The sequence below is a fragment of the Ranitomeya variabilis genome, chromosome 1 (genome assembly GCF_051348905.1).
Source record: "Ranitomeya variabilis isolate aRanVar5 chromosome 1, aRanVar5.hap1, whole genome shotgun sequence".
Taxonomy (NCBI): Eukaryota; Metazoa; Chordata; class Amphibia; order Anura; family Dendrobatidae; genus Ranitomeya; species Ranitomeya variabilis.
Window position 1 is genome coordinate 200560738 of NC_135232.1, and position 23854 is coordinate 200584591.

At 47.0% G+C, this 23854-nt stretch overlaps 1 protein-coding gene across 1 annotated transcript; it reads left to right on the forward strand.

Annotated features, from left to right (window-relative positions):
* The first annotated feature begins 1008 nt into the window (after positions 1-1008).
* Positions 1009-23591, forward strand: CCDC117 (coiled-coil domain containing 117). Its single transcript, XM_077292008.1, has 6 exons — positions 1009-1225; positions 5148-5479; positions 9268-9315; positions 10025-10291; positions 11924-12064; positions 22849-23591. The coding sequence occupies exons 2-6, from the start codon at positions 5160-5162 to the stop codon at positions 23090-23092; spliced, it is 1020 nt and encodes a 339-aa protein (XP_077148123.1). The 5' UTR covers positions 1009-1225; positions 5148-5159; the 3' UTR covers positions 23093-23591.
* The last annotated feature ends 263 nt before the right edge of the window (positions 23592-23854 follow it).

Here is a 23854-nt window from a genome sequence, read left to right on the forward strand (position 1 = left end):
GAAAATCTAATCAGAGCACCACATGAAGACCCCCCACAGGCCGCCCCGGAGCATGAGCATATCATTAACTCAAAATAAAGATTAAACAACAACCTCAAGACGGATTTCCTCACCTAAGCTATTATTGTAATCAGTGTATCGGCTCCGAGCTGACACTGTGTGTAGGCTGCTGTGCACAATCCTGCTGACAGGTTCCCTTTAAACTATAAAGCCTTAGGCTTCTTTCACACTAGCGTCGGGCTCGGCCCGTCGCCGTGCGTCGGGCCGAGGTCCCCGACGCTAGCGTTGTCCCCGCCGCACAACGGGGGCAGCGGATGCATTTTTCCAGCGCATCCGCTGCCCCATTGTGAGGTGCGGGGAGGTGGGGGCGGAGTTCCAGCGGAGTTCCGGCCGCGCATGCGCGGTCGGAAAGAGCGGACCGTCGGGAGCAAAAAACGTTACATGTAATGTTTTTTGCTCCCGACGGTCCGCCACAGCACGGCGCAACCGTCGCAGGACGGTTGCGACGTGTGTCATTGCGTCGCAAATGCGTCGCTAATGTTAGTCAATGCTGAAAAAACGCATCCTGCAAGCACTTTTGCAGGATGCGTTTTTTCGGCAAAACGACGCATTTGCGACGTAATGCAGTTAACGCTAGTGTGAAAGTAGCCTTATTTATCAAAACTGGCGTTGTTGTCCATAGCAACCAATCACAGCGCAACTCTCATTTCATAACGAGTTGGAAACTGAAAGCTGCACTGTGATTGGTTGATATAAGCAGCAAATAGTTTTCATCACTTGGTGAGCCCATCCCCCAGTTAGCCATGTAATACACCAGCAAATTAGGTCATGAAATAGGTAGTTTATCATTTATGCCGATTACACCCTCTCATTAGGCACAACCTGTGGAAACATGAAAAGTACGTCTCGTCTACTAAATGCATACCCGCCTTGTCAAGAACGTAACCAAAAAGATGGCGGCACAAGAAGAAGCGACACTTTTTCTTTCTCGGTGACCCTATAGACCCCGCCCCATCCTCTCTATCCCACCTCCAGTGCCGCCTCTATGGTAGGACGGTAGAAACTTGCAGAGCGTTCTAGAAAAGTAGAAGCTCCGCCCAGTATTGGATATGTGCGGCTGAGCAGCGGCGCTGCCGGTCACTGTGCGGAGGAGCAACTGAGGACAACTCGGTCACCGGGAAGTCATCCGAGAGAACGGCGAGAGGAACCGGAGACGCGCTAGACGGTGAGTGACGGCCGGGGGCGACAACCTGTGCTGGTGGTTGGAGGAAGCGTGGTGCGGCACCCCCGTATTGTGGAGCTGTCCGTAGTACTACAAGTCCCAGCACTGATCTCACTGATGTCTTTGGTTCCTTGTGTAACACAGATGTGATCTCAGCCTGATCCGACACTGCCCAGACCCATTATGTAACCAGGAGACCTCCAGACAGTGCCCCCCCCCCATGGTCACCTGGCCCTGCAGACCCCCGGCCGGCCCCTCTGGCTCCCTGGCCCTGCTGACCCCCCCCCCCCCCCCCCCCGGCCGGCCTCTCCGTGGCTACCTGGCCCTGCTGACCTCCCCCGGCCGGCCCCTCCGTGGTTGTCTGGCCCTGCTGACCCCCCCGGCCGGCCCCTCCGTGGCTACCTGGCCCTGCTGACCCTCCGGCCGGCCCCTCCGTGGCTACCTGGCCCTGCTGACCCCCCCCCCCCCGCGGTGGCCCCTCTGGTTGCCTGGCCCTGCTGACCCCCCGGCCGGCCCCTCCATGGTTGCCTGGCCCTGCTGACCCCCCCGGCCGTCCCCTCCGTGGCTACCTGGCCCTGCTGACCCCCCTACGCCGTCCCCTCCGTGGCTACCTGGCCCTGCTGACCCCCCCAGCCGGCCCCTCCGTGGCTGTCTGGCCCTGCTGACCCTCCGGCCGGCCCCTCCGTGGCCACCTGGCCCTGCTGACCCTCCGGCCGGCCCCTCCGTGGCTACCTGGCCCTGCTGACCCCCCGGCCGGCCCCTCCGTGGCTACCTGGCCCTGCTGACCCTCCGGCCGGCCCCTCCGTGGTTGTCTGGCCCTGCTGACCCTCCGGCCGGCCCCTCCGTGGCTACCTGGCCCTGCTGACCTCCCCCGGCCGGCCCCTCCGTGGTTGTCTGGCCCTGCTGACCCCCCCGGCCGGCCCCTCCGTGGCTACCTGGCCCTGCTGACCCTCCGGCCGGCCCCTCCGTGGCTACCTGGCCCTGCTGACCCCCCCCCCCCCGCGGTGGCCCCTCTGGTTGCCTGGCCCTGCTGACCCCCCGGCCGGCCCCTCCATGGTTGCCTGGCCCTGCTGACCCCCCCGGCCGTCCCCTCCGTGGCTACCTGGCCCTGCTGACCCCCCTACGCCGTCCCCTCCGTGGCTACCTGGCCCTGCTGACCCCCCCAGCCGGCCCCTCCGTGGCTGTCTGGCCCTGCTGACCCTCCGGCCGGCCCCTCCGTGGCCACCTGGCCCTGCTGACCCTCCGGCCGGCCCCTCCGTGGCTACCTGGCCCTGCTGACCCCCCGGCCGGCCCCTCCGTGGCTACCTGGCCCTGCTGACCCTCCGGCCGGCCCCTCCGTGGTTGTCTGGCCCTGCTGACCCTCCGGCCGGCCCCTCCGTGGCTACCTGGCCCTGCTGACCCTCCGGCCGGCCCCTCCGTGGCTACCTGGCCCTGCTGACCCCCCGGCCGGCCCCTCCGTGGCTACCTGGCCCTGCTGACCCCCCGGCCGGCCCCTCCGTGGCTACCTGGCCCTGCTGACCCTCCGGCCGGCCCCTCCGTGGCTACCTGGCCCTGCTGACCCTCCGGCCGGCCCCTCCGTGGCTACCTGGCCCTGCTGACCCTCCGGCCGGCCCCTCCGTGGCTACCTGGCCCTGCTGACCCTCCGGCCGGCCCCTCCGTGGTTGTCTGGCCCTGCTGACCCTCCGGCCGGCCCCTCCGTGGTTGTCTGGCCCTGCTGACCCTCCGGCCGGCCCCTCCGTGGCTACCTGGCCCTGCTGACCCTCCGGCCGGCCCCTCCGTGGCTACCTGGCCCTGCTGACCCTCCGGCCGGCCCCTCCGTGGCTACCTGGCCCTGCTGACCCTCCGGCCGGCCCCTCCGTGGCTACCTGGCCCTGCTGACCCTCCGGCCGGCCCAGGGCGATGTGGTGGCACAAGAGTCCTGAGTTCCTCCTCACCTATACGTTCCTAATGAGCTACTGTAGTTTTCCTTCTTGCAGTTTTGGGTCCGTGTGACTTTCTGATCTGTGCGGTAACGCTTTGATCCCAGATCTCCGAGGGTGGTGTAGGGACGGCAGGGTTTGCATGTTGCTGGGAATGTTGAGGGAGTATGGACACTACTGTGGTTGGATTGAGGTGCGTTAGACGTGGTGATCATAAGCGTGCTTGTTCTTCATTGTGCCATGTAAACATCCCGGAGCAAAACCCTCGAATCGACGAGTGATGCCATCATTTATGCCGGTGAATTTCTTGTATTAGGTCCTTCTGCTTCCTTCAGTATTCGCCAGTCTCTATGAATCGGACAGAAAATAAACTCCAATCCATTTTGTATATACATATTTTGTGGATTATGAGACGCACCCCAAATTTTGAGGAGAAAAATAGGAGAAAAAAACCCTTCTCTTTTTTTTTTTTTTAATAAAATGGTGTTGCTTCTTATAATCCATGCGTCTTATTGCTTACCGGGGGTGGAGGCTGCGGTGGAGCAGGGTCGCTGCTGGAGGAGGCAGGAGTGGAGCGTTGCTGCAGGCTGCAATGAGGGGTGTTCGGATGTGCGCCGGTGGTGCGGGGGCTCTGCAGGAAAATGGCTGCTGCGGGGGCTCAGTGCTGAGATCTCATCTCCCAAGATCTTGGTGGTGAGATCTCCATTCTGCGCATGTGTCTCCCCCAGCAACCATTTTCCCGGGGTCCAACACATAGTGAACCATGTAAGTGCGGGGGCTCTGGCCTTTCACAAAATGTCGGCAGAGCCCCCGCACCACCGAACACCCCCTCATCCCGGCCTGCAGCAACGCTCCACTCTTGCCTCCTCCAGCAGTGACCCTGGACCCTGCTCCACCGCGTCTGGTAATATCCGCATTATAAGACGCACCCCCATTTACCCCAAAAAAAATTTTGGGGAAAAAAGTGTATCTTATAATCCAAAAAATACGATAGCTGATCTTCGCTTGTTAACCATAATCCAACCGTCTATATACATATTAGACTAATCGACAGTTGCTATAGACGGGTTCAGCCGACAGTATAATTTTTATGGGGGCCCAGACAGATGATGTCAGGTGAGTTATGGATCCACCATGTCTGATTTTAGACCCCGATCCTTTTGTTCTCCCTGAGATAAGCCGCCATCAGATGACTGGAGAACACAGCGTTGCTCGGTCACAGCCATCTAAGGTGTATGGGGGAGCTTTAGTGTAGGATAACATATGGAGATTTATAAAAATAAAGTATGAGTACAAGGTGCTGTGGCCTGCCATGACCTAGCACTGCTTTGTCCACAAAACAGAAGCCAGCAGTGCACGGCCCAGTTTTTGGTCTGTGTGGCATGTTCTGCTGATGACTGGGGTATGGAAATGGTGTCTATACCGTCTACATGATTGCGGATCAGGTCCAGGAGGTTCTTGAGCTGAGACCATGGCGAATTTCAACAAAAAATAGGTAACGGCCTCCACGTAGAAGTAAAAGCCTCCAGCTCAGGATTTTATTATCTCCGAGTGCCATTGGAGTGTATTTTGTGGGTTTTTGGTTGCAGCGTCCCTGCACGATTGGCTGTAGGCTGTCGGCGTCACGTCAGCGCTACAGACAATAAGACACCGTGAGCAGTGACTCAGTGCTGGACCGGCAGAGGGTGAGTAGAGCAAGTGTTTGTTTTTTTTTATCTCCCCATTGTACTAATTTCAGCTGTGGGACAGGAACCCTAGAAGACCCCTTAAAAAAAAAAAAATGTTGATGAACAAACGATGAGTGAATGACCCTCTGGCAAGTCGGGAGCACACAGTGGTGGAAATAATGAACCTAGCCCTCTGTTGCGTTGTGTAGTGGGTCTCATTGTGTTGCTGGCTAAGATCTGCTGAGAGGTCCCTGTGAATGTGTTCAGCCCATGGAAATGTGTATAGAAGTTTGATTTTACTGATTTATTTATTTTTTTGTTAAATATCTAATCTTCTAGGTAGAAGCTGGAATGGCAGTCACTGACAGGGCATTTGGTGCAGTGCCATTGTACGGGATGGAGCATCACCAGACTTCTCACGCTTTCCTACAGAGGCCTCCAACTCCTGGGATAGTCGACCTTTCAATTCTTGGCTCATCAGTCAGTGAATTCGGCCCAATAAATAACCTACCCATGGGTGGTGGACTGACTGGTAACGGATCCCACTACATGCACAATCAGTTTGTGACCCCCAGTTATGTTGGTGAAAATGGTGGTTTATTTCTGGGAGTTGAAGCACAGAACCAGAATCCTTCATGGATCCATTCATTGCCTCAAATAACGGGCACCAGGTAAGTAGCAGAACATGTGTTAAGCTGTGATTATTATTTTTTTTTAATAGTTTTGTTGACTGTTTCACACAACACTGGGGTGGGAGGTTCAGCAGGTCAAACAGCAGAAGGGGCACACGTGGGGGGTCTAGAGGATGCTGCTGCAAATAACCGAGGTAACAAAATGGAACAGATATGAATCCTGTGACCCATAAGTTGGTGTTAAACATTAACCCCTCATCACATGAACTTGGCTAAGTTTGCTTTGCTAACTGGCTTGCTGATCATAGGGGTGGAGCCGCATATTCATCACTGTAATGGGCGGCACCACGTGACCGCTCATACAGGAGAAGCTGTGGCGCGGAGAGGACGCTTGGAGGGAGCCGGGTGAGTATTTTCTTTCCAGTGGTCGGGCGCACAGGGGGTGGGAGGGGGGTGGAGACAAAATATTTATTTCTACCGCAAAAAAAACCCAAAATACAATGATTTTTCATTTCTTCTCTCCAGCGAACGCTGCTGGAGAGAAGAAATGAATGGCGGCTTCAGCACCCAAAGCAGGGGACAGCGCTTACTGTAGCGCTGTCTCCTGCACGGTCTGTGTGGTACCCAGTCGGCACACGGGCGGCACGTGTGCCACACTGATGTGCCACGTGAGCTCACGGACACGGATAACTCCGGTACCGATTTTTCCGGTACCGGAATTATCTGGACGTGTGGGACAGGCCTAAAGGGTATATGTGGGACTTCATAAAAAAATGAAAAGAGAAGGTAACCTAAGCACTATCAGACAGGTAATTGTAACCTACCTGCCTGTTGTGCACTGAGCCGTTCTTCTCCTGCAGAGCGGTCACAGGCTGCTCCTGCCGGGGATCCAGAAGTCTCTGTTGATGCGACGGGGTAGGACTTCTGATGTCATTCTGATTGACCGCCTGCTCCTCGAGTTAGGCAGTGGGGATCCAGCTGTCAATCAGAATGACGTTGGAAGTCCTGCTCCGTCGACTGAGTGGAAAGGAAGCCTCCGACGTGACGTCGACAGATGCTTCTGAATTTCCATCAGGAGCGGTCTGTGCCGGGAAAGAACGGCGCCGCACACCACAAGCAGGTAAGTTGAATTATCTGCCTGTTAGTCCTTGGGTACATTTTATATATGTGTATGTATGTATGTATGTATGTATGTATGTCCCGGATGGATACCCCCTTTTAATTAGATATTGGGATAACAATAAGTTCCACAATTGGATGTGTTAAAAAAATAAAAACATGGCCGAGCTGCGACACAGAAGATTTCTTTACATATTTCTCACAGTTATACACATGGTCAAAGTTGTTAGTAGCCCTCATTTAATGACAGAAAAACCCACAATGGTCACAGAAATAACTTGAGTCTGTAAAAGATCTATGAAAATAAACAAATGAAAGTCAGACATTGCTTTTCAACCATGCTTCCACAGAATGTTTTTAAAAATAAAACTCATGAAATTGGCCTGGACAGAAATGATGGTACCCTTGAAAATAATGTGACAAAAGGGACATGTTAAATCAAGGTGTGTCCACTAACTTGCACCACAGGTGTCTACAATCTTGGAATCAGTGAGTGGGCCTGTATATAGGGCTACAGATACTCACTGGTGTGTATATCACTCAACATGGACCAGAAGGAAAGAGTTGTCTCAGGAGATTAGAAAGAAAATGATAGACAAATATGTTAAAGATAAAAATTATAAGACCATCTCCAGGCAGAATGATGTTCCTGTGACTACAGTTGCACATATTATTCAGAAATGTAAGATCCATGGGACTGTAGCCAACCTCCCTGGACGTGGCCGCAGGAGGAAAATTGATGACAAGTCAAAGAGGCTGATAACACAAATGGTAACACAAGAGCCCAGAAAAACGTGTAAACAGATTAAGGGTAAGTTCACACCGGACGTTTTTGCTGCTTTTTTTTTATACTAATTTTCAGCTACTTTTTACAGTACCAGCAAAGCCTATGAGATTTCAGAAATCTCATGCGCACACACACTGTTTTTTTGTTTGATCAGTATTTTGTGCTTTGCTTCGTTTTTTGGACATAGAGCATGTCACTACTTTCAGCGTTTTTGCAGCGTTTTTTCACCCATTGACTTGAATGGGTGTTGAAAAAAAAACACAAAACGCAGCAGGTATCATGATTTGCTGCGTTTTTGCTGCTGAAAATCCAAGGACTTTAGCATGGACAAGGAGGAAAAAAAACGCACCAAAAACGTACCTATACCTGCGTTTTTGCTGCAGCTTCTTTCCTGCCAAGAAGACCAGGTTTTGCTGCAGAAAAAAAAGCAACAAAAATGCCCTGTGTGAACTTACCCTTAAGGTGAACATCAGGGTCAAATCGCACAATCTGTCGTTGTATGAGCCAAAGTAGACTTCATGGGAGAAGACCAAGGAGGACACCATTGTTGGGGGAAAAAAAAAAAATCATAAAGCCAGAAATTTGCTACATGTTGACAAGCCACAAAGCTTCTGGGAGAATGACCCATGGACGGATGAGACAAAAATGGAACTTTTTGGCAAGGCACATCAGCTCTATGTTCACCGATGGGAAAATGAAGCATATCAAGAAAATAACTCTGTCCCTACTGTGAAACATGGAGGAGGCTCTGTTATGTTCTGGGGATGCTTTGCTGCATCTGGCACAGGGTGTCTAGAATCTGTGCAATGAAATCTCAAGACTATCAAGGGATTCTAGAGAGAAATGTGCTGCCCAGTGTTAGAAAGCTTGGTCTCAGTCACAGGTTAAGGGTCTTACAACAGGATAATGACCCAAAACACACAGCTAAAAACACCCAAGAATGGCTAAGGGTACGTGTCCACGATCAGGAAACGCTGCGTGGGGCCGCAGCGTCAAACACGCAGCGTCCAGATGTTTCAGCATAGTGGAGGGGATTTTATGAAATCCCGTCTCCACTATGCGTGGTAACACGCACCCGGCGGCCCTGCGACTCTGGACATGCTGCGCGTCTTTTAAGATCGCAGCATGTCCGTGTTCCTTGCAGCGACGCTGCGCCACCGCAAGGTATATCACGGGGCCCTATGTGTGGGGTGCGATGATCCCGGATGTGTGCAATGAACACATCCGGCATCATTGCGTCACAGAAGGGGGCGGGGCTTAGCGCCGAGCGGGTTTGCCGCTCCGACGAAACCGCCGGCCCTCCTGATCGTGGACACGTACCCTTAGAGGAAAACATTGGACTATTCTGAAGTGGCCTTCTATGAGCCCTGATCTAATTACTATTGAGCATCTTTGGAAAGAGCTGAAACATGCCGTCAAACACAAGACTACTGGAGCAGTTTACTCTGGAGGAGTGGGCCAAAATACCTGTCGAGAGGTGCAGAAGTCTCATTGACAGTTAATCGTTTGATTGCAGTGAATTGCCTCAAAAGGTTGTGCAACAAAATATTAAGCTAAGGTACCGTCATTTCTGTCCAGGCCTATTTCATGAGGTTTTTTTTTGTTTTGTTTTTTTGAAACTCTGTGGAAGCATGGTTGAAAAACTACTGCATGTCTGACTTTCATTTGTTCATTTTCATAGATTTTTTATTTATTACTTTTGTCAGATTCAAGTTATTTCTGTGACCATTGTGGGTTATACTGTCATTAAACGAGGAGTACCAACAATTTTGACCATGTGTGTAATTGCAATATTAGACTAAAGGATCCTAAATTAGGTTAAAACTGTTATATTTTTCATTTTGTCTATTTTATGTTGTGTTCCTTTTTTAAGTAATCAATATTTGCACATACTAAAGGTTGTTGTTTTGTTTTTTTAAAGCCACCCTAGACTGTGGAGAAAGCACAGGCGCCAAGAGGATAATGATGAGTAAGTAGCACGTGGAGCATACCGGCACTATTACCCAGCAGGGGTTTGTATTCCTGAGCCTGACACCAGAGGAATGCCTGGGAAAGAAAAAGGAACAACTTTCTATGGGCTCACAGCTGCTGCCTTCCCATCAATCCTAGTACATCCTCCCCCCAAAGCAGCTTCATCATCACACATGTTAGGCTACGTTCACATTTGCGTTGTGCGCCGCAGCGTCGGCGCCGCAGCGCACAACGCAAACAAAAACGCAGCAAAACGCATGCACAACGCTGCGTTTTGCGCCGCATGCGTCTTTTTTTTATTGATTTTGGACACAGCAAAAATGCAACTTGCTGCGTCCTCTGCACCCGGACGCGGGCGCCGCAGCGACGCATGCGGCGCAAAACGCAAGTGCGACGCATGTCCATGCGCCCCCATGTTAAATATAGGGGCGCATGACGCATGCGGCGCCCGCCGCTAATGTGAACGTAGCCTTACAGGGATGCGGCTGATGTTGTTGGAGGTGCCGGGGCTTCTGCCTCTCTTAAAAAGAGAATTGTACGCTGCCCAATCTGCCATTGATCAGTAGCCCAGCGCTGTATGCATGTCTTGATCAGAGACAGATTGGCCAATACTTAGATAAAGTTTCCGTGGCTGATATCGGCAGACATGCCACATGGGGGTTGATTTCTGCATTATTTGTAACTTAGCTTTTTCATCTTCTTCTAAGCTGCCCTTTGAAGAAAAGAAGAGTTTCAGCATCTCCCACACCATCTGTGATTCAAGCATCTCAAGCTCTCGATGTTTTTACTCAAGGCTCAGGGCCGCCATCCTGGGCCTCCAGCCATTCACAAGTGAAGGAAGCTGCTGTACTTCCCACCGTAGCGGACCAGTCCAATGCCATGATGCTCCCGGCTCCGACAGAGGACATGGAGGAAGTGGCTGTAGAATCGCAGTTTGATGCTGCGCTGAGAAGACTTAGAGACATAGAAAGCAGGTAATATATGGCCTGTATCATCAATTAAATTGGCCAAATTGTTTGGGTGTAAAAAAAAAAAAATTATGGCCAGAGTACTATGGGCAGTCTATAATGTCATGTGTCTAGTTCCTAGCACTGTCTGAGACCACCGGATATTTGTTCTGTCCACTTTAAACAAACCCTTTAATGAACAGGGAATTTATTTTTGTGCTGTCGTTTTTCCTTTATACCGACGTATAATGGGAAAAATCATGGTCCACTACGGAGCCCAACCTATGACTAAGCTTCACAGGAGCACCAAGATGGCAGCCATGGGAACCTTCAGCAGGCCTCTGGCTGCCATGGTAGCCCATTAGTACCTATCACAGGCAGGGGTGGTAAGCGATGTGCACACTAGCATCTGCACCTTTAAAATGCTGCTGTAAGAGTGACCGTGGCATGTAAAGGGTTCATAGCCTCGGCTGGAGCGCCACTCCGACAGCACCTGTAACATAGCCGCCATTTCCCACCTCTGCTCCGGAGCCCCATCATGCACGTGCAGACTCCTGCATAGGATGTTATTCACGTCCTAGTCAACAAAAATTGAAGTCAATGGGCCGTGTATGTAATGAATTGATGTTCCTAGTGGGCTCTGTGGACCACCTTTCCACCTTTGTCTCCTGATTAGAGGGTTTTCCCAGTATAGGAGCCCTCTATTACATCCACAGGCCCGTATGGCGGAAATCGAGAGTCGTGCCAAACTTTAGGGCATGCAGGCTGCATATGAATAATTCTGAGCCCACTGTACACGTGTAGACCTCTGCCAAATCCCATGCCTTCCGGTGCCAAGCTGCTGTTCTTCTAGCTTTTTTTTTTTTAATAAATAAATAAATAGTCTGGGATGTGTGTATTGTGGGGGCTGAACCCGCATCTGTGATGGACTCCTACTGTAAGTGATCTCTTCCATAAAAGTAGAAGAGAGAGATACAGCTTCAGCCGCCATATTCTGAGAGCCATAACCTTTGGGGTTTTTTTTGGTTTTTTTTGTCTTTCAGCTAATTGAGGACTTTGGTTTTTTGGGGGAGAGCTGTAGTCTTTATCTGTAACAAACTTTCTTTCATGTTTTTTGGGAGATGATGTGGGGGGGGGGAGTGATTCTGTAACTTTTTTTTTTTTCCCCTTTTGTGTTCCATCATATGGAATAAATGTGTATATTTTATAAGCATTTACGAACCGCACGAGGTGATGACAAATATGTTTAAAAATAAATATAACGTAAATACTCTCCTCCCACGCTGGTCCTGTTGTTCCCGTGATTGAACCTTGCACCAGCAGAAGTGAGAGCGCAGCAGCCCAGGAGTCTCAAACCCCGGCGGCCATGGCACCAACATCACTGGAATGGTGTCATTACGGGAGCCGACTATTATATTTTTGTTTTACAAGTGGGAGTACATAATTTTAAAAGTCCAGGCAGCCTACAGCGTCTGTAGTCCTCATTGATGCATAAAGGACGTATACCATGTACATTGTGAAAGCTCCCCCAGAGATCCACAGGATAATTCCACCACTTACCCAGAAGGAGTATATCCAGCGTTTAAGCCCTTACAATTAAAATGCAAGTATTTTCCATTCTTCCGACTTCAAATTTATTTATTTTTCCCTCCTTTTCAGGCTGGATGTTGAGGACGAGGATGAAGATGACGATAACTCAAGAGAAGGTCATTTCCCCACCCTTGTAATGTCTGATGTACTCGTGGAGGGCTTCAAAAAGGGATTGGATGACTCTCTAACCCAAAAAATTGTGGCTTCCATGTAAGTGCTCCGTTGAATAAGATTTCTAACAAGTGCATTTAAAATGAGTTTGGTCAAAAAATACATTTGTGAGAAGAGGACTAAAATAAGTAGTGCATGGCCTGCAACAGATTGAATGTCCTGTAGTGTGGAGGAGGAGGACGTCTCTTCCACTATGTGCACCTGCTGAGCTGCGCACTGCTAATCATGGGCAGAGTACAAGCTCCATAGAATACAAAGTCTACTCTGCTCGGTGGGCACATTTTGGCAAGAGGCGAGTGCTTCTGTCTCCTGAACGGTGCGCTTCAGAGCAGTCTTTTTAGTGATGGGTAGAGTGCTAAGGACCTGGATCTCGGTGACGTGCAGGGATTTTAAAAGGGTTGTACTAGCAGTAACCCATGATGGCCTGTTGCCTAGTTCTGGCCATCTTTGTTACTTTTTTGGAAAAACCCTTTGACCTCCTCCTGACTGTGCTATTTTCTGTTTTTGTTTTTTTTTCTCCCCTTCTTCCAAGAGTCGTTATTATTTATTTATTTTTTATCATGGTATTTACCATGTTCGCTATAAGGTAAAATGGACCTGGCAATATGCTTCTCCAGGTCAGTATGCGTACACAGATATCAAACATGTAACAAATATATATATATATATATATATATATATATATATATATATATATATATATATATATATATATATATATATATAAATATAATCATTTTTTTTTTTTTCTATAATGTGAAAATTAATAAAACAATTTTTTTTATTTATTTTTCTTCAACCCCTTCATTTTGGAGGTTTGTTTTTTTTTTTTTTCTCCCCTTCTTCCCAGAACCATAACTTTGTTATTTTTCAGTCAATATGCCCATGTGAGGGCTTGTTTATTGCTGGACAACTTGTAATTTTGAACGATATAATTGTTTAACATATCGTGTACTAGAGAACAGGGTGAAAAAAATTCCAAGTGCGGTAAAATGTGCAAAAAAAAAATGCAATATTTTTTTTTTTTATATATACCATGTTCAATAAATGCTAAAACTGACATGCCATTATGATTCTCCAGGTCATTACAAGTTCAAAGACACCAAACATGTCTAGGTTCTTTAACCCCTTTCTGCCAGCTGATGGAATAGTACGTCAGCTGGCAGAACCCCCGCGTTGAGGTGGGCTCCAGCGGTGAGCCCACCTCAAAGCCGTGACATGTCAGCTGTTTTGTACAGCTGACATGTGCGTGCAATGAGCATGAGCGGAATCGCGATCCGCCCGCGCCCATTAACTAGTTAAATGCCGCTGTCAAATGCTGACAGCGGCATTTAACTAGTGCTCCAGGCCGTGTGGCCGGAAGTGCTCGCACCGCTGACCCCCGTCACATGATAGGGGGTCATCGGTGCATTGCCATAACAACCAGAGGTCTCCTTGAGACCTCTATGGTTGTTGATGGCCGATTGCTTTGAGCGCCACCTTGTGGTCGGCGTTCAAAGCAACCCTGCATTTCTGCTACATAGCGGTGATCTGTGCTTCACCTCTATGTAGCAGAGCCGATCGAGTGGTGCCAGCTTCTAGCGTCCTATGGAGGCTATTGAAGCATGCCAAAATTTAAAAAAATATATAAAAAGAATAAAAAATATATAAAAGTTCAAATCACCCCCTTTTCGCCCCAATCAAAATAAAACAATAAAAAAAAATCAAACCTACACATTTGGTATCGCCGCGTTCAGAATCGCCTGATCTATCAATAAAAACAAAGGATTAACCTGACCGCTAAATGGCGTAAAGAGAAAAAAAATCAAAACGCCAAAATTACGTTTTTGATCGCCGCAACATTGCATTAAAATGCAATAACGGGCGATCAAAAAAACATATCTGCACCAAAATGGTATAATTAAAAACGTCAGCTCAGCACGCAAAAAATAAGCCCTCACCTGACCCCAGATCACGAAAATTGGAGATGCTACAGGTATCGGAAAATGGCGCAATTTTTTTTTTTTTTTACCACTTAGATAAAAGAGAACCTAGACATGTTTGGTGTCTATGAACTCGTAATGACCTGGAGAATCATAATGGCAGGTTAGTTTTAGCATTTAGTGAACCTAGCAAAAAAGCCAAATAAAAAAACAAGTGTGAGATTGGACTTTTTTTGCAATTTCATCGCACTTGGAATTTTTTTCCCGTTTTCTGTTACACGGCATGGTAAAACCAATGATATCGTTTAAAAGTACATCTTGTCCCGCAAAAAATAAGCCCTCACATGGCCATATTGATGGAAAAATTAAAAAGTTATGGCTCTGGGAAGGAGGGGAGCAAAAAATGAAAAATGCTCCGGGGGTTAAGTGATGAAACCCCCCTTCCCCCAAACTTTGGTAAGATAAAGGCGTAATTTTGCGTCTCCATTTTTTGTGATCTGGGGCTGGGTGAGGGCTTATTTTTTTGCGCTGTAAGCTGACATTTTTATTGATATAATTTTGGTGTAGATATGATTATTTGATCGCCCATCATTGCATTTTATTGCAATGTAATGGCGACCCAAAAAAAAGTAATTCTAGCGTTTTTATTTATTTATTATTTTTCGTTACGCTTTTTACCAATCTGGTTAATTTTTTTTTTTTATATTGATCGGGCGATTCTGAACGTGGTGATACTAAATATGTGTAGGTTTTGATATACCGTATATTACTCGAGTATAAGCCGACCAGAGTATAAGCCGACCCCCCCCCCTAATTTTGCCACAAAAAACTGGGAAAACTTATTGACTCGAGTATAAGCCTAGGGTGGGAAATGCAGCAGCTACCGGTTAATGTCAAAAATAAAAATAGATACCAATAAAAGTAAAATTAATTTCTACATCAGTAGGTTAAGTGTTTTTGAATATCCATATTGAATCAGGGGCCCCATATAATGCTCCATACAGTTCATGATGGGCCCCATAAGATGCCCCATATAATGCTGCACAAAGGTTAATAATGGCCCCATAAGATGCTCCATAGAAACATTTGCCCCATTCAATGCTGCATAAAGGTTGATGGCCCCATGAGATGCTCCATGCATTATGGCCCCATGAGATGCTCCATGCATTATGGCCCCATGAGATGCTCCACACATGGCCCCATGAGATGCTCCACACATTATGGCCCCATACATTGTGGCCCCATGAGATGCTCCATACATTGTGGCCCCATAAGATGCTTCATACATTATGGCCCCATAAGATGCTCCGTACATTTGCCCCATTTGCTGTTGCTGTGATTAAAATAGAAAAAAAACACATACTCATCTCTCTTCGCTCAGGCCCCCGGCACTTGCGATAGTCACCTTCCACGTTCCATCGCTGCGCGCTGCTCTGTCTTCCATCCTCCGCAGTGACTGTTGAGGCAGAGGGCGGTCCGCACACTAATCGCGTCATCGCGCCCTCTGACCTGAACAGTCACAGCCAGAGGACGGAAGACAGAGCAGCGCGCAGCGATGGAATGTGGAAGGTGACTATCGCGCAATGCTCCCCCTCCCCTGATATACTCACCTGCTCCCGGCGCGGTCCCCTGGCAGCGTCTCACTGTCAGAAGGTCTCCGGGAGCCGGCGGCATCTTCCTGTGTTCAGCGGTCACGTACCGCTCATTACAGTAATGAATATGCGTGCATATTCATTACTTTAATGAGCGGTACCACTTGACCGCTGAACACGGGAAGCGCTGCCCGGAGACCATGAGACATGCAGGGACAGCGCCAGGAGCAGGTAAGTATATCACAGGAAGCGCTGGCCGGAGACCATGGGACATGCAGGGACAGCGCCAGGAGCAGGTAAGTATATCACAGCCGCCGCTCCCCCTCACCTGCCGACCCCACACCGACACTGACTCGAGTATAAGCCGAGAGGGTCACTTTCAGCCCAAAAAAGTGGGCTGAAAATCTCGGCTTATACTCGAGTACAGATAGATAGAAAAATATATAGATAGATATAGATACCGTATATACTCGAGTATAAGCCGAGATTTTCAGCCCAAATTTTTGGGCTGAAAGTGCCCCTCTCGGCTTATGCTCGAGTCATGGTTGGCAGTGGGGTCGGCGGGTGAGGGGGAGAGAGCAGTGTCGCATACTAGTGATGGGACTTCGGTTTTTTTTTGGGAATCGGCTCTTTCGGCTCGGCTCAGCAAGAAGAGCCGGCTCTTTCGGCTCTTGAATCGGCTCTTCAGTAATCTCACCAAAATAATGACACAAAACCTTCTAGTTAACAGATTAACATTGTTTATATTATTTTTCATTATAAGAACATCAAACAAATGCAAAAAATGTGCAACGGGGTATAGGAACGGAGACCCGGACATCATCATTATCCTTAGCTTGCCCTGTGTCCACTCTGTAATTGTAATCTTTATCGGTACAATTTGATAGAGGTAGTGAGCGCTAATATACAGGGCCGTTTCTTCAACAGGGCGGGCAGGGCGGCCACACGGGGCGCCGTGGGGCCGGGGGGCGCAGGAGAGGCCTCGGGCCCCGGTGGTCCCCTGCCCGCTGCTGCTGCTGTTTAAGGGCTGTCAGGGGCGCGGATGCCGCGCTCAGTGCTGAGCGCGGGCGCGCCCTGCCCGAACTCAGCTGCAAATCTGACAGCTGAGCGGTCAGATCATCGCCTCGCGTCGCCGCGCCCCCCCCCCCGCACCGCACATAATGGTTGCGGCCACCTCGGCGCCGCCACTCACCTCCGCTCCGCGCTGGATGAACAGCGAGAATGAACAGCCAGGATGAGGCAGCTCGGCCACTCCCACACTGATAGCAGGGGCGCCGCGCTCTCGGCTGAGCACGGGCGCTCCCTGAGACAGTGATCAAAGAGCTAAGCACACACACTATCACTGTCAGACTAGGCTGCCTGGCTGTTGCCAATTTCAATGCTGGACAGGACAGGCTGCAGTCTAGTCTGACAGTGGTAGCAGTATAGCAAAAATGCCCACCCCCTGCCTATGGATTAGTCCTTCCCTTCCCAGCAGCCCCATTTAGCAGTCTGAGCGCGCTCAGACTCAGAGGGCAGAGGGCACTGACACACTGAACAGGTGAGGGGGTCTGAGGGATGGGATGGGTTGGGCTAGCCTTTTTTTTTGGATGGGGACCCCCACACCTGCCCCCCCCCCAACCACCCTTGGGGCATGCTGATTTGGCATGCCCCACAGCATGAAACCCGGGAGGGGGCCCAGCTGACTTACCTCATCTTTGGCAGTCTGGTGGCATCCTCACCCAGCGCACTCTTTGCACCAGACAAACATTTCAACATTCTGCTTGTATGATTGCATAACATAAAATGATATCTTTTACTGTCAAATTTTTGTCTTTTCTTTTTAAAGACCAGTTATAATGCCACCTCCTAAGCCTTCAGGAGCACAATTTCGAAAAAGAAAGCAAAAAAAGAAGAGTGAAGATGCAAAAGGTGCAAAATTAATGGCAATGTACTTGCAGACAGAAAGTGCAGTACCACACCCAGGATATGTTTCTTCAGAAACGGAACCACAAGGTTCAGGCTCTCAAAGTCTGAGCTACTTTTCACATGAAGAACGTGATCCCAAATCTGGAGATGAACATCACAAATCAAGAATGATGTCTTCAACACTGGAGTCTGAAACATCTTGTTCAATAAATACATCTGAAAATGAGCAGACTGCACCTAAACCTGCAGAGGCTGTTACAGCTGTGTCATCGCATGAGTCTGGAAGTACAAATGATGTTCTTTCTACAGACATTTCCGAAGATAACTCAGAGTGTTCAAATAAGGATGTCTTTACCTATAAAGATATAGCATTGTGGCCAAAACCAATCAAGGGTCAAGTAAAAGACCATATTGTCCTCCAAGGACCACAACCTCTGCCTGCCTCTGATTTCATATACCCCAGGGACAATGAAAAGCGTCATTTTTCCTCATTTTATGGATTCCTTGTGCTGCCAAATCGAGAGAAGGTACCCAGACGATGGCTACAATATTCTGTTTCTGCAGACAGAGTGTACTGCTTCTGCTGTAAGTTGTTTGATCACAATCCAAAATCCAAGCTTGGGACTATAGGCATCAGCAACTGGGCACATATTGGGGAATACCTATCTACACATGAATTGTCTGCTGCACATGTAAATTCACGTCATGCATGGATTGATGCACAGAATAATCTTAAAAAAAATACAGGAATTGATAAAGATTTGCAAACCCAGATTACACAGGAACATAACCGCTGGCGAGAAGTGTTGGAAAGAGTTATGGCAGTAACTGTATACCTGGCAACCAATAATTTAGCTTTTCGAGGATCGTCAAATACATTGTTTACACCAAATAATGGACATTTCCTTGGGCTTATAGAGCTTCTTGGAAAATTTGAACCAGTAATGAGAGATCATTTAAAACGAATTACTTCCCAGGAAATCCATACACATTACTGTGGAAATTTAATTCAAAATGAAATTATCTGCTTGATGGCCTCTCAGGTGAAGAAATGTATTCTAGAAAAAGCCAAAAGATCTAAGTATTTTTCAATAATGTTGGACTGCACACAAGATGCAGGTCACACTGAACAGTTGTCATACACCTTAAGATTTGTTGATATAGATGATGATCACGTAGCAATAAAGGAACATTTTATTGGCTATCGTCCTGCTACTGATACATCTGGGGAAAGTCTCGCCAATCTCCTTTTAGAAGAGATTAGTAAATGTGACCTGGACATGAACAATTGTCGAGGACAAGGATATGACAATGGTGCCAACATGATAGGCATGCAAAAAGGAGTTCAGGCTAGAATCTTAAAAAAATATCCTCGGGCATTTTTTAACCCCTGTGGATGCCATAGTTTAAACTTGGTTATAGGTGACGCTTCCAAATCATCGGTAAAATCTGTAAATCTGTTCGGTGTGTTACAAAGGCTTTATAACCTGTTTGCATCATCTTCTAAACGATGGTGTATAATAAGTGAACATGTGAAGCATCTTACGCTGAAGAAGGTATGTGCTACTCGTTGGGAATGCCGTGTTGAAAGCTTAAAGGCAGTACGCTATCAATATCCGGAAATTCACGAGGCTCTCCTAGATTTGGAGCAAAAGGTTGATGATCCCACTCTTGCTTCTGAAGCAAAGTCACTGTCAGTGATGTTGGAAGACTTTGCCTTTCTAATCACACTGGTAGTATGGTATGACCTTTTATTTCAGGTACAAATCGTAAGTAAATCTATGCAGTCAAAAAATATGGAGATGACTCGATGCAACGATTTGTTGAAGAAGTGTACCATATTTGTAAAAGAATATCGTGATTCTGGCTATGAATCTGCAAAGACCGTGGCCACTGAAATGGCTACAGACTTGGGCATCGAAGCTAAATTTACAATAAATAAAAGGCCCAGTAAAAAAAAAAAATTGTTTGACTATGAAAGTCAGGATGAGTTAATTACAGATGCAGAGCAACATTTTAAGATTTCTGTTTTCTACCCTCTTGTAGATAACATGGTTGCATCACTGGAGAGGCGTTTCTCACAACTGTCTGAGCATAATAAATGTTGGGGCTTTCTATACAACATTAAAGATTTGCCAGAAAAAGAACAACTTAAAAATATGTGCAAATCGTTGGAAAATATGCTAAGCCATACTGCAGAGGTAGACAAACTACAATGTGACATTGACGGCAATGAATTGCTGGAAGAATTAAAACATATTCAGCCAATGATTTCAAATTCTTCTATAACACCACTGGAGGTTTTGAAGCACATAAATTACACGCACTCTCATGACCTGTTTAAAAACATATGGATTGCCATGAGGATATTACTAACTATTCCGATTACAGTTGCAAGCAGTGAGAGAAGCTTTAGCAAACTGAAGCTGATAAAAACATATCTTCGTACCACAATGACAGATGAGAGGTTATCATCTCTTGCTATTTTATCAATAGAAAATGAACTGGCAGAAAAGCTGAATTATTCGGAAGCTATTAATGCTTTTGCAGCGGCTAAATCTAGAAGAGTCAGTTTCTCATAAATCTGCAACCTACAATTTTTAGGATCTGTTTCCAAAATAATTAATAGATATTATTTACCTACAACTTTGTTCTCACCGTTAATAATTAGCATACTTGTCCCTTTTCCCCAAGTTCTATATAAGTTAAAGGCAAATTATAATTTATTAAAAAAAGGGAAGATACAAGCCTGCTCTCTATTTATTACTCAAGCCCACAAAAATAATGTTTATTATTTTCGGTGCCGGGGGGGGGGGGGGGGGGGGGAGAAATTTCCTACTCTCGCCCTGTGTCATTTTTGGGCTAGAAACTGCCCTGCTAATATACATGCTGTGTGGCAGTAATTAACTAATTAAAGCTCTATTTATTCCACCACCGATGTTCATTGAGCTCTGTGCACCACTGTCACATTTTCTGACAGGTTGCAGCTCATTAAAAGACAGGTCCTTTTGTATGGGCATTTTTTGCTATTGATTCCTCAGATAGGTTTTTTTATTGATGTTATGTGGATATATACGCTCCATTTACACTTGGAGGTTTTTTTGCTGGTAAAAATTATTATTGTTATTTTGTAATTATTAATAAACATTACTGCATTTAATATTATTGAACATTGTGGCTTGAGTCTTGTGTGTTTTTCATGGCAATTCTAGACTTATTTTTGGATTTGAGTACTTTCAGCAGCAGCTTTCCTCTCTCCCCCTCCAGCACACAGTCTCTCCTGGCTCCTCTCCTCCCCCTCCACCACCAGGCTGACGTCAGCAGCACAGGGAAGGGAGGAGAGCAGAGAGCCACTAGAGAACAAGCGGCTCACTGATAGGTGCCGGCTCATATCGTTCACAGTGAAGAGCCGGCTCTTTGAGTCGGCTCGTTCGTGAACGTCACATCACTATCGCATACTCACCTGGTCCCGGCGCTCCTAACGCTGTCCTAGCCTGTCCCATGGTCTCCCTCGCTGCAGCTCTTCCTCTATTCAGCGGTCACGTGGTACCGCTCATTAAAGTAATGAATATGGACTCCACTCCCATAGGGGCGGAGCCGCATATTCATTACTGTAATGAGCGGTACGCCGGTACCGGTGACCGCTCATTACAGGAAGAAGCTGCGGTACCATGGGACAGGCAGGGACAGCGTCAGGAGCGCCCGGGACCAGGTGAGTATTTCATATTCACCTGTCCACGTTCCATCCGCCGGGCGCCGCTCCGTCTTCCCGTCCTCTTGCACTGACTGTGCAGGTCAGAGGGCGCGATGACTTATTAGTGTGCGCGCCGCCCTCTGCCTGAACAGTCAGTGTGGAGAGACGGGACGCTGAGGAGCAGCGGGCAGCGATGAGGTGAGTGTGATTTATTTTTTTTTATTGCAGCAGCAGCATTACATGTGGGACAATGCTGTATAGAGCGTCTATGGGGCCATAAAGAACTGCATGGAGCATTATATGGGGCATCTATGGGGCAATAACTGTATGGAGCAATATATGGAGCATTATATGGGGCCATAACTGCAAGGAGCATTATATGGGGCCATAACTGTATGGAGCATTATATGGGGCCATAACTGCATGGAGCATTATATGGGGCATCTATGGGGCAATAACTGTATGGAGCATTATATGGGGCCATAACTGCAAGGAGCATTATATGGGGTCATAACTGCATGGAGCATTATATGGGGCCATAACTGCAAGGAGCATTATATGGGGCATCTATGGGGCCATAACTGCATGGAGCATTATATGGGGCATCTATGGGGCCATAACTGCATGGAGCATTATATGGGGCATCTATGGGGCCATAACTGCATGGAGCATTATATGGGGCATCTATGGGGCCATAAAGAACTGCATGGAGCATTATATGGGGCATCTATGGGGCCATAACTGCATGGAGCATTATATGGGGCATCTATGGGGCCATAAAGAACTGTATGGAGCATTATATGGGGCTCCTGATTCAATATGGATATTCAAAAACACAACCTACTGATGTCTCAATTAATTTTACTTTTATTGGTATCTATTTTTATTTTTGACATTAACCGGTAGCTGCTGCATTTCCCACCCTAGGCTTATACTCGAGTCAATAAGTTTTCCGAGTTTTTCTTGTTGCAAAATTAGGGGGGTCGGCTTATACTCGAGTATATACGGTGTATAGATAGATATATAGATAGATATATACGGTATATATATAGAGAGAGAGAGAGCCCATGCCCATTGGTGTGCCAGTGATGTGACCTCGAGGCACCGATGGGTTGCCATGAAGGCTGGGGGTCTGCTGAAGACTCCCGTACCTGTCATTCTGATTTTCCTGTGAGAGCCAGCGTTTAGGAGATCGTGATTTTCATCATCCATAGCAGTGCTGATGCAGAAGATAGCAGATTCAGGTCCCCTAAAGGGAGTATTAAATACATTATATGAAACAATAAATAGCTAAACCTTAAAAAGGTCAATCACCCTCCTTTTATACTATTAAAAATAAAGCAAAAAACGACAATTGCATTGTTTTTTTTCTGGCTGCCGCAACATAGCAATAAAATGCAATAAGGGTCTCAAAAAAAAAAAAAAAAAAATTGATCTTAATTTTTGCCACATATTATAAATATATATTTTTCTTAGCCCTAGTTCATACTTTCAGTATTTTAAATCTGTATGTGTGTGACTTCTGGTTTTTGCTTACAATCGGAGGAAGTGGAATAGAAACCCAAATACTAATGAAATACTGAACGTGTGAACATGGCCTTACTGTGAGAGCCCGCTCATTCAGTGAGACTTTAGATTGTAAGGATAGTTTGTTTCTCAGTGAGTGCAGATTCCTGATAACTTATTTTTTACTCCTTACCATTTTAGAAATCGTCCATCTATGGAGCTGGTTCTTTGGAGACCCCAACCAGAGATCCTTGTGAATAAACCTTCCAGCGTTGTTAGCAGCCACAAAGCTAATAGGGAAACAACGAAGAAAATCCAGAGCACGCCTGTAACGCTCCTCCTCCGGAAAGTGAACCCAACGGGTGCGGACAAATCCTGTGCCTCTAATGTGGACTGTGACCTAGACCCGATGTGGAATCGAGAAGAAGAAGAAATGGAGCTTTAGCCGCCTTGTACCTCTTGTTTCTATGAGCTCCAGTTCTAGCAGACTTCCGTGAAGAGACCACTTGACTGGAATATTACATTTTATTTAAGGACTGAATGTATAGATTGTCGTTTTTTTTTTTTTTTTTTTTCTTATCTGCATTTGTCTGTTATTTTGCTCTTTCTATTTTGCCAAAACCGTGTAAAGGAAAAAAAAAATCCTAACCAGTTCCTTTATTTCAGGGAATGATCTGTACTGTTTGAGTAATTGTGTGGTGGTATCAAATTTGTGTATATATATATATATTTTTTTTTTTTTGTCTGTTCCTGACAAAACGGTCAGTTTACATGATCTTCCAGTTTTGTCTTACCCTCCAGTCCATTTTTTTTTTTTTTCCTTCATTTTTTAGGTTGCTGTTATTCAATGTAAATGACATGTAAATATTTTTTCTTACTACATTTTCTGGATATGGGGGGGGAAAAAAACTTTTTTAATAAAACTTTTAAATTGTATTGTCTTCAACCTGCAATCACTTGTTTTATACACTGAAATACCATTGTAAGCTCAGCTTGTGCCATTCTGACTATATGACAACAATGGGGGCTTTCAGCAGACCTCCTGTTGCCATGACAACCTCTCAACAGTCCGCAATCACGGGGTCTTGGCACACTGGAAATCTGTCAATTTACTGCCACATCAGTGATTGATGGCATTAGATGGTTAAACAGCAGTGATCAGAGCAAGCTCTACTTGTTGCTGTTGAAGGCATCTATTGGATATGGT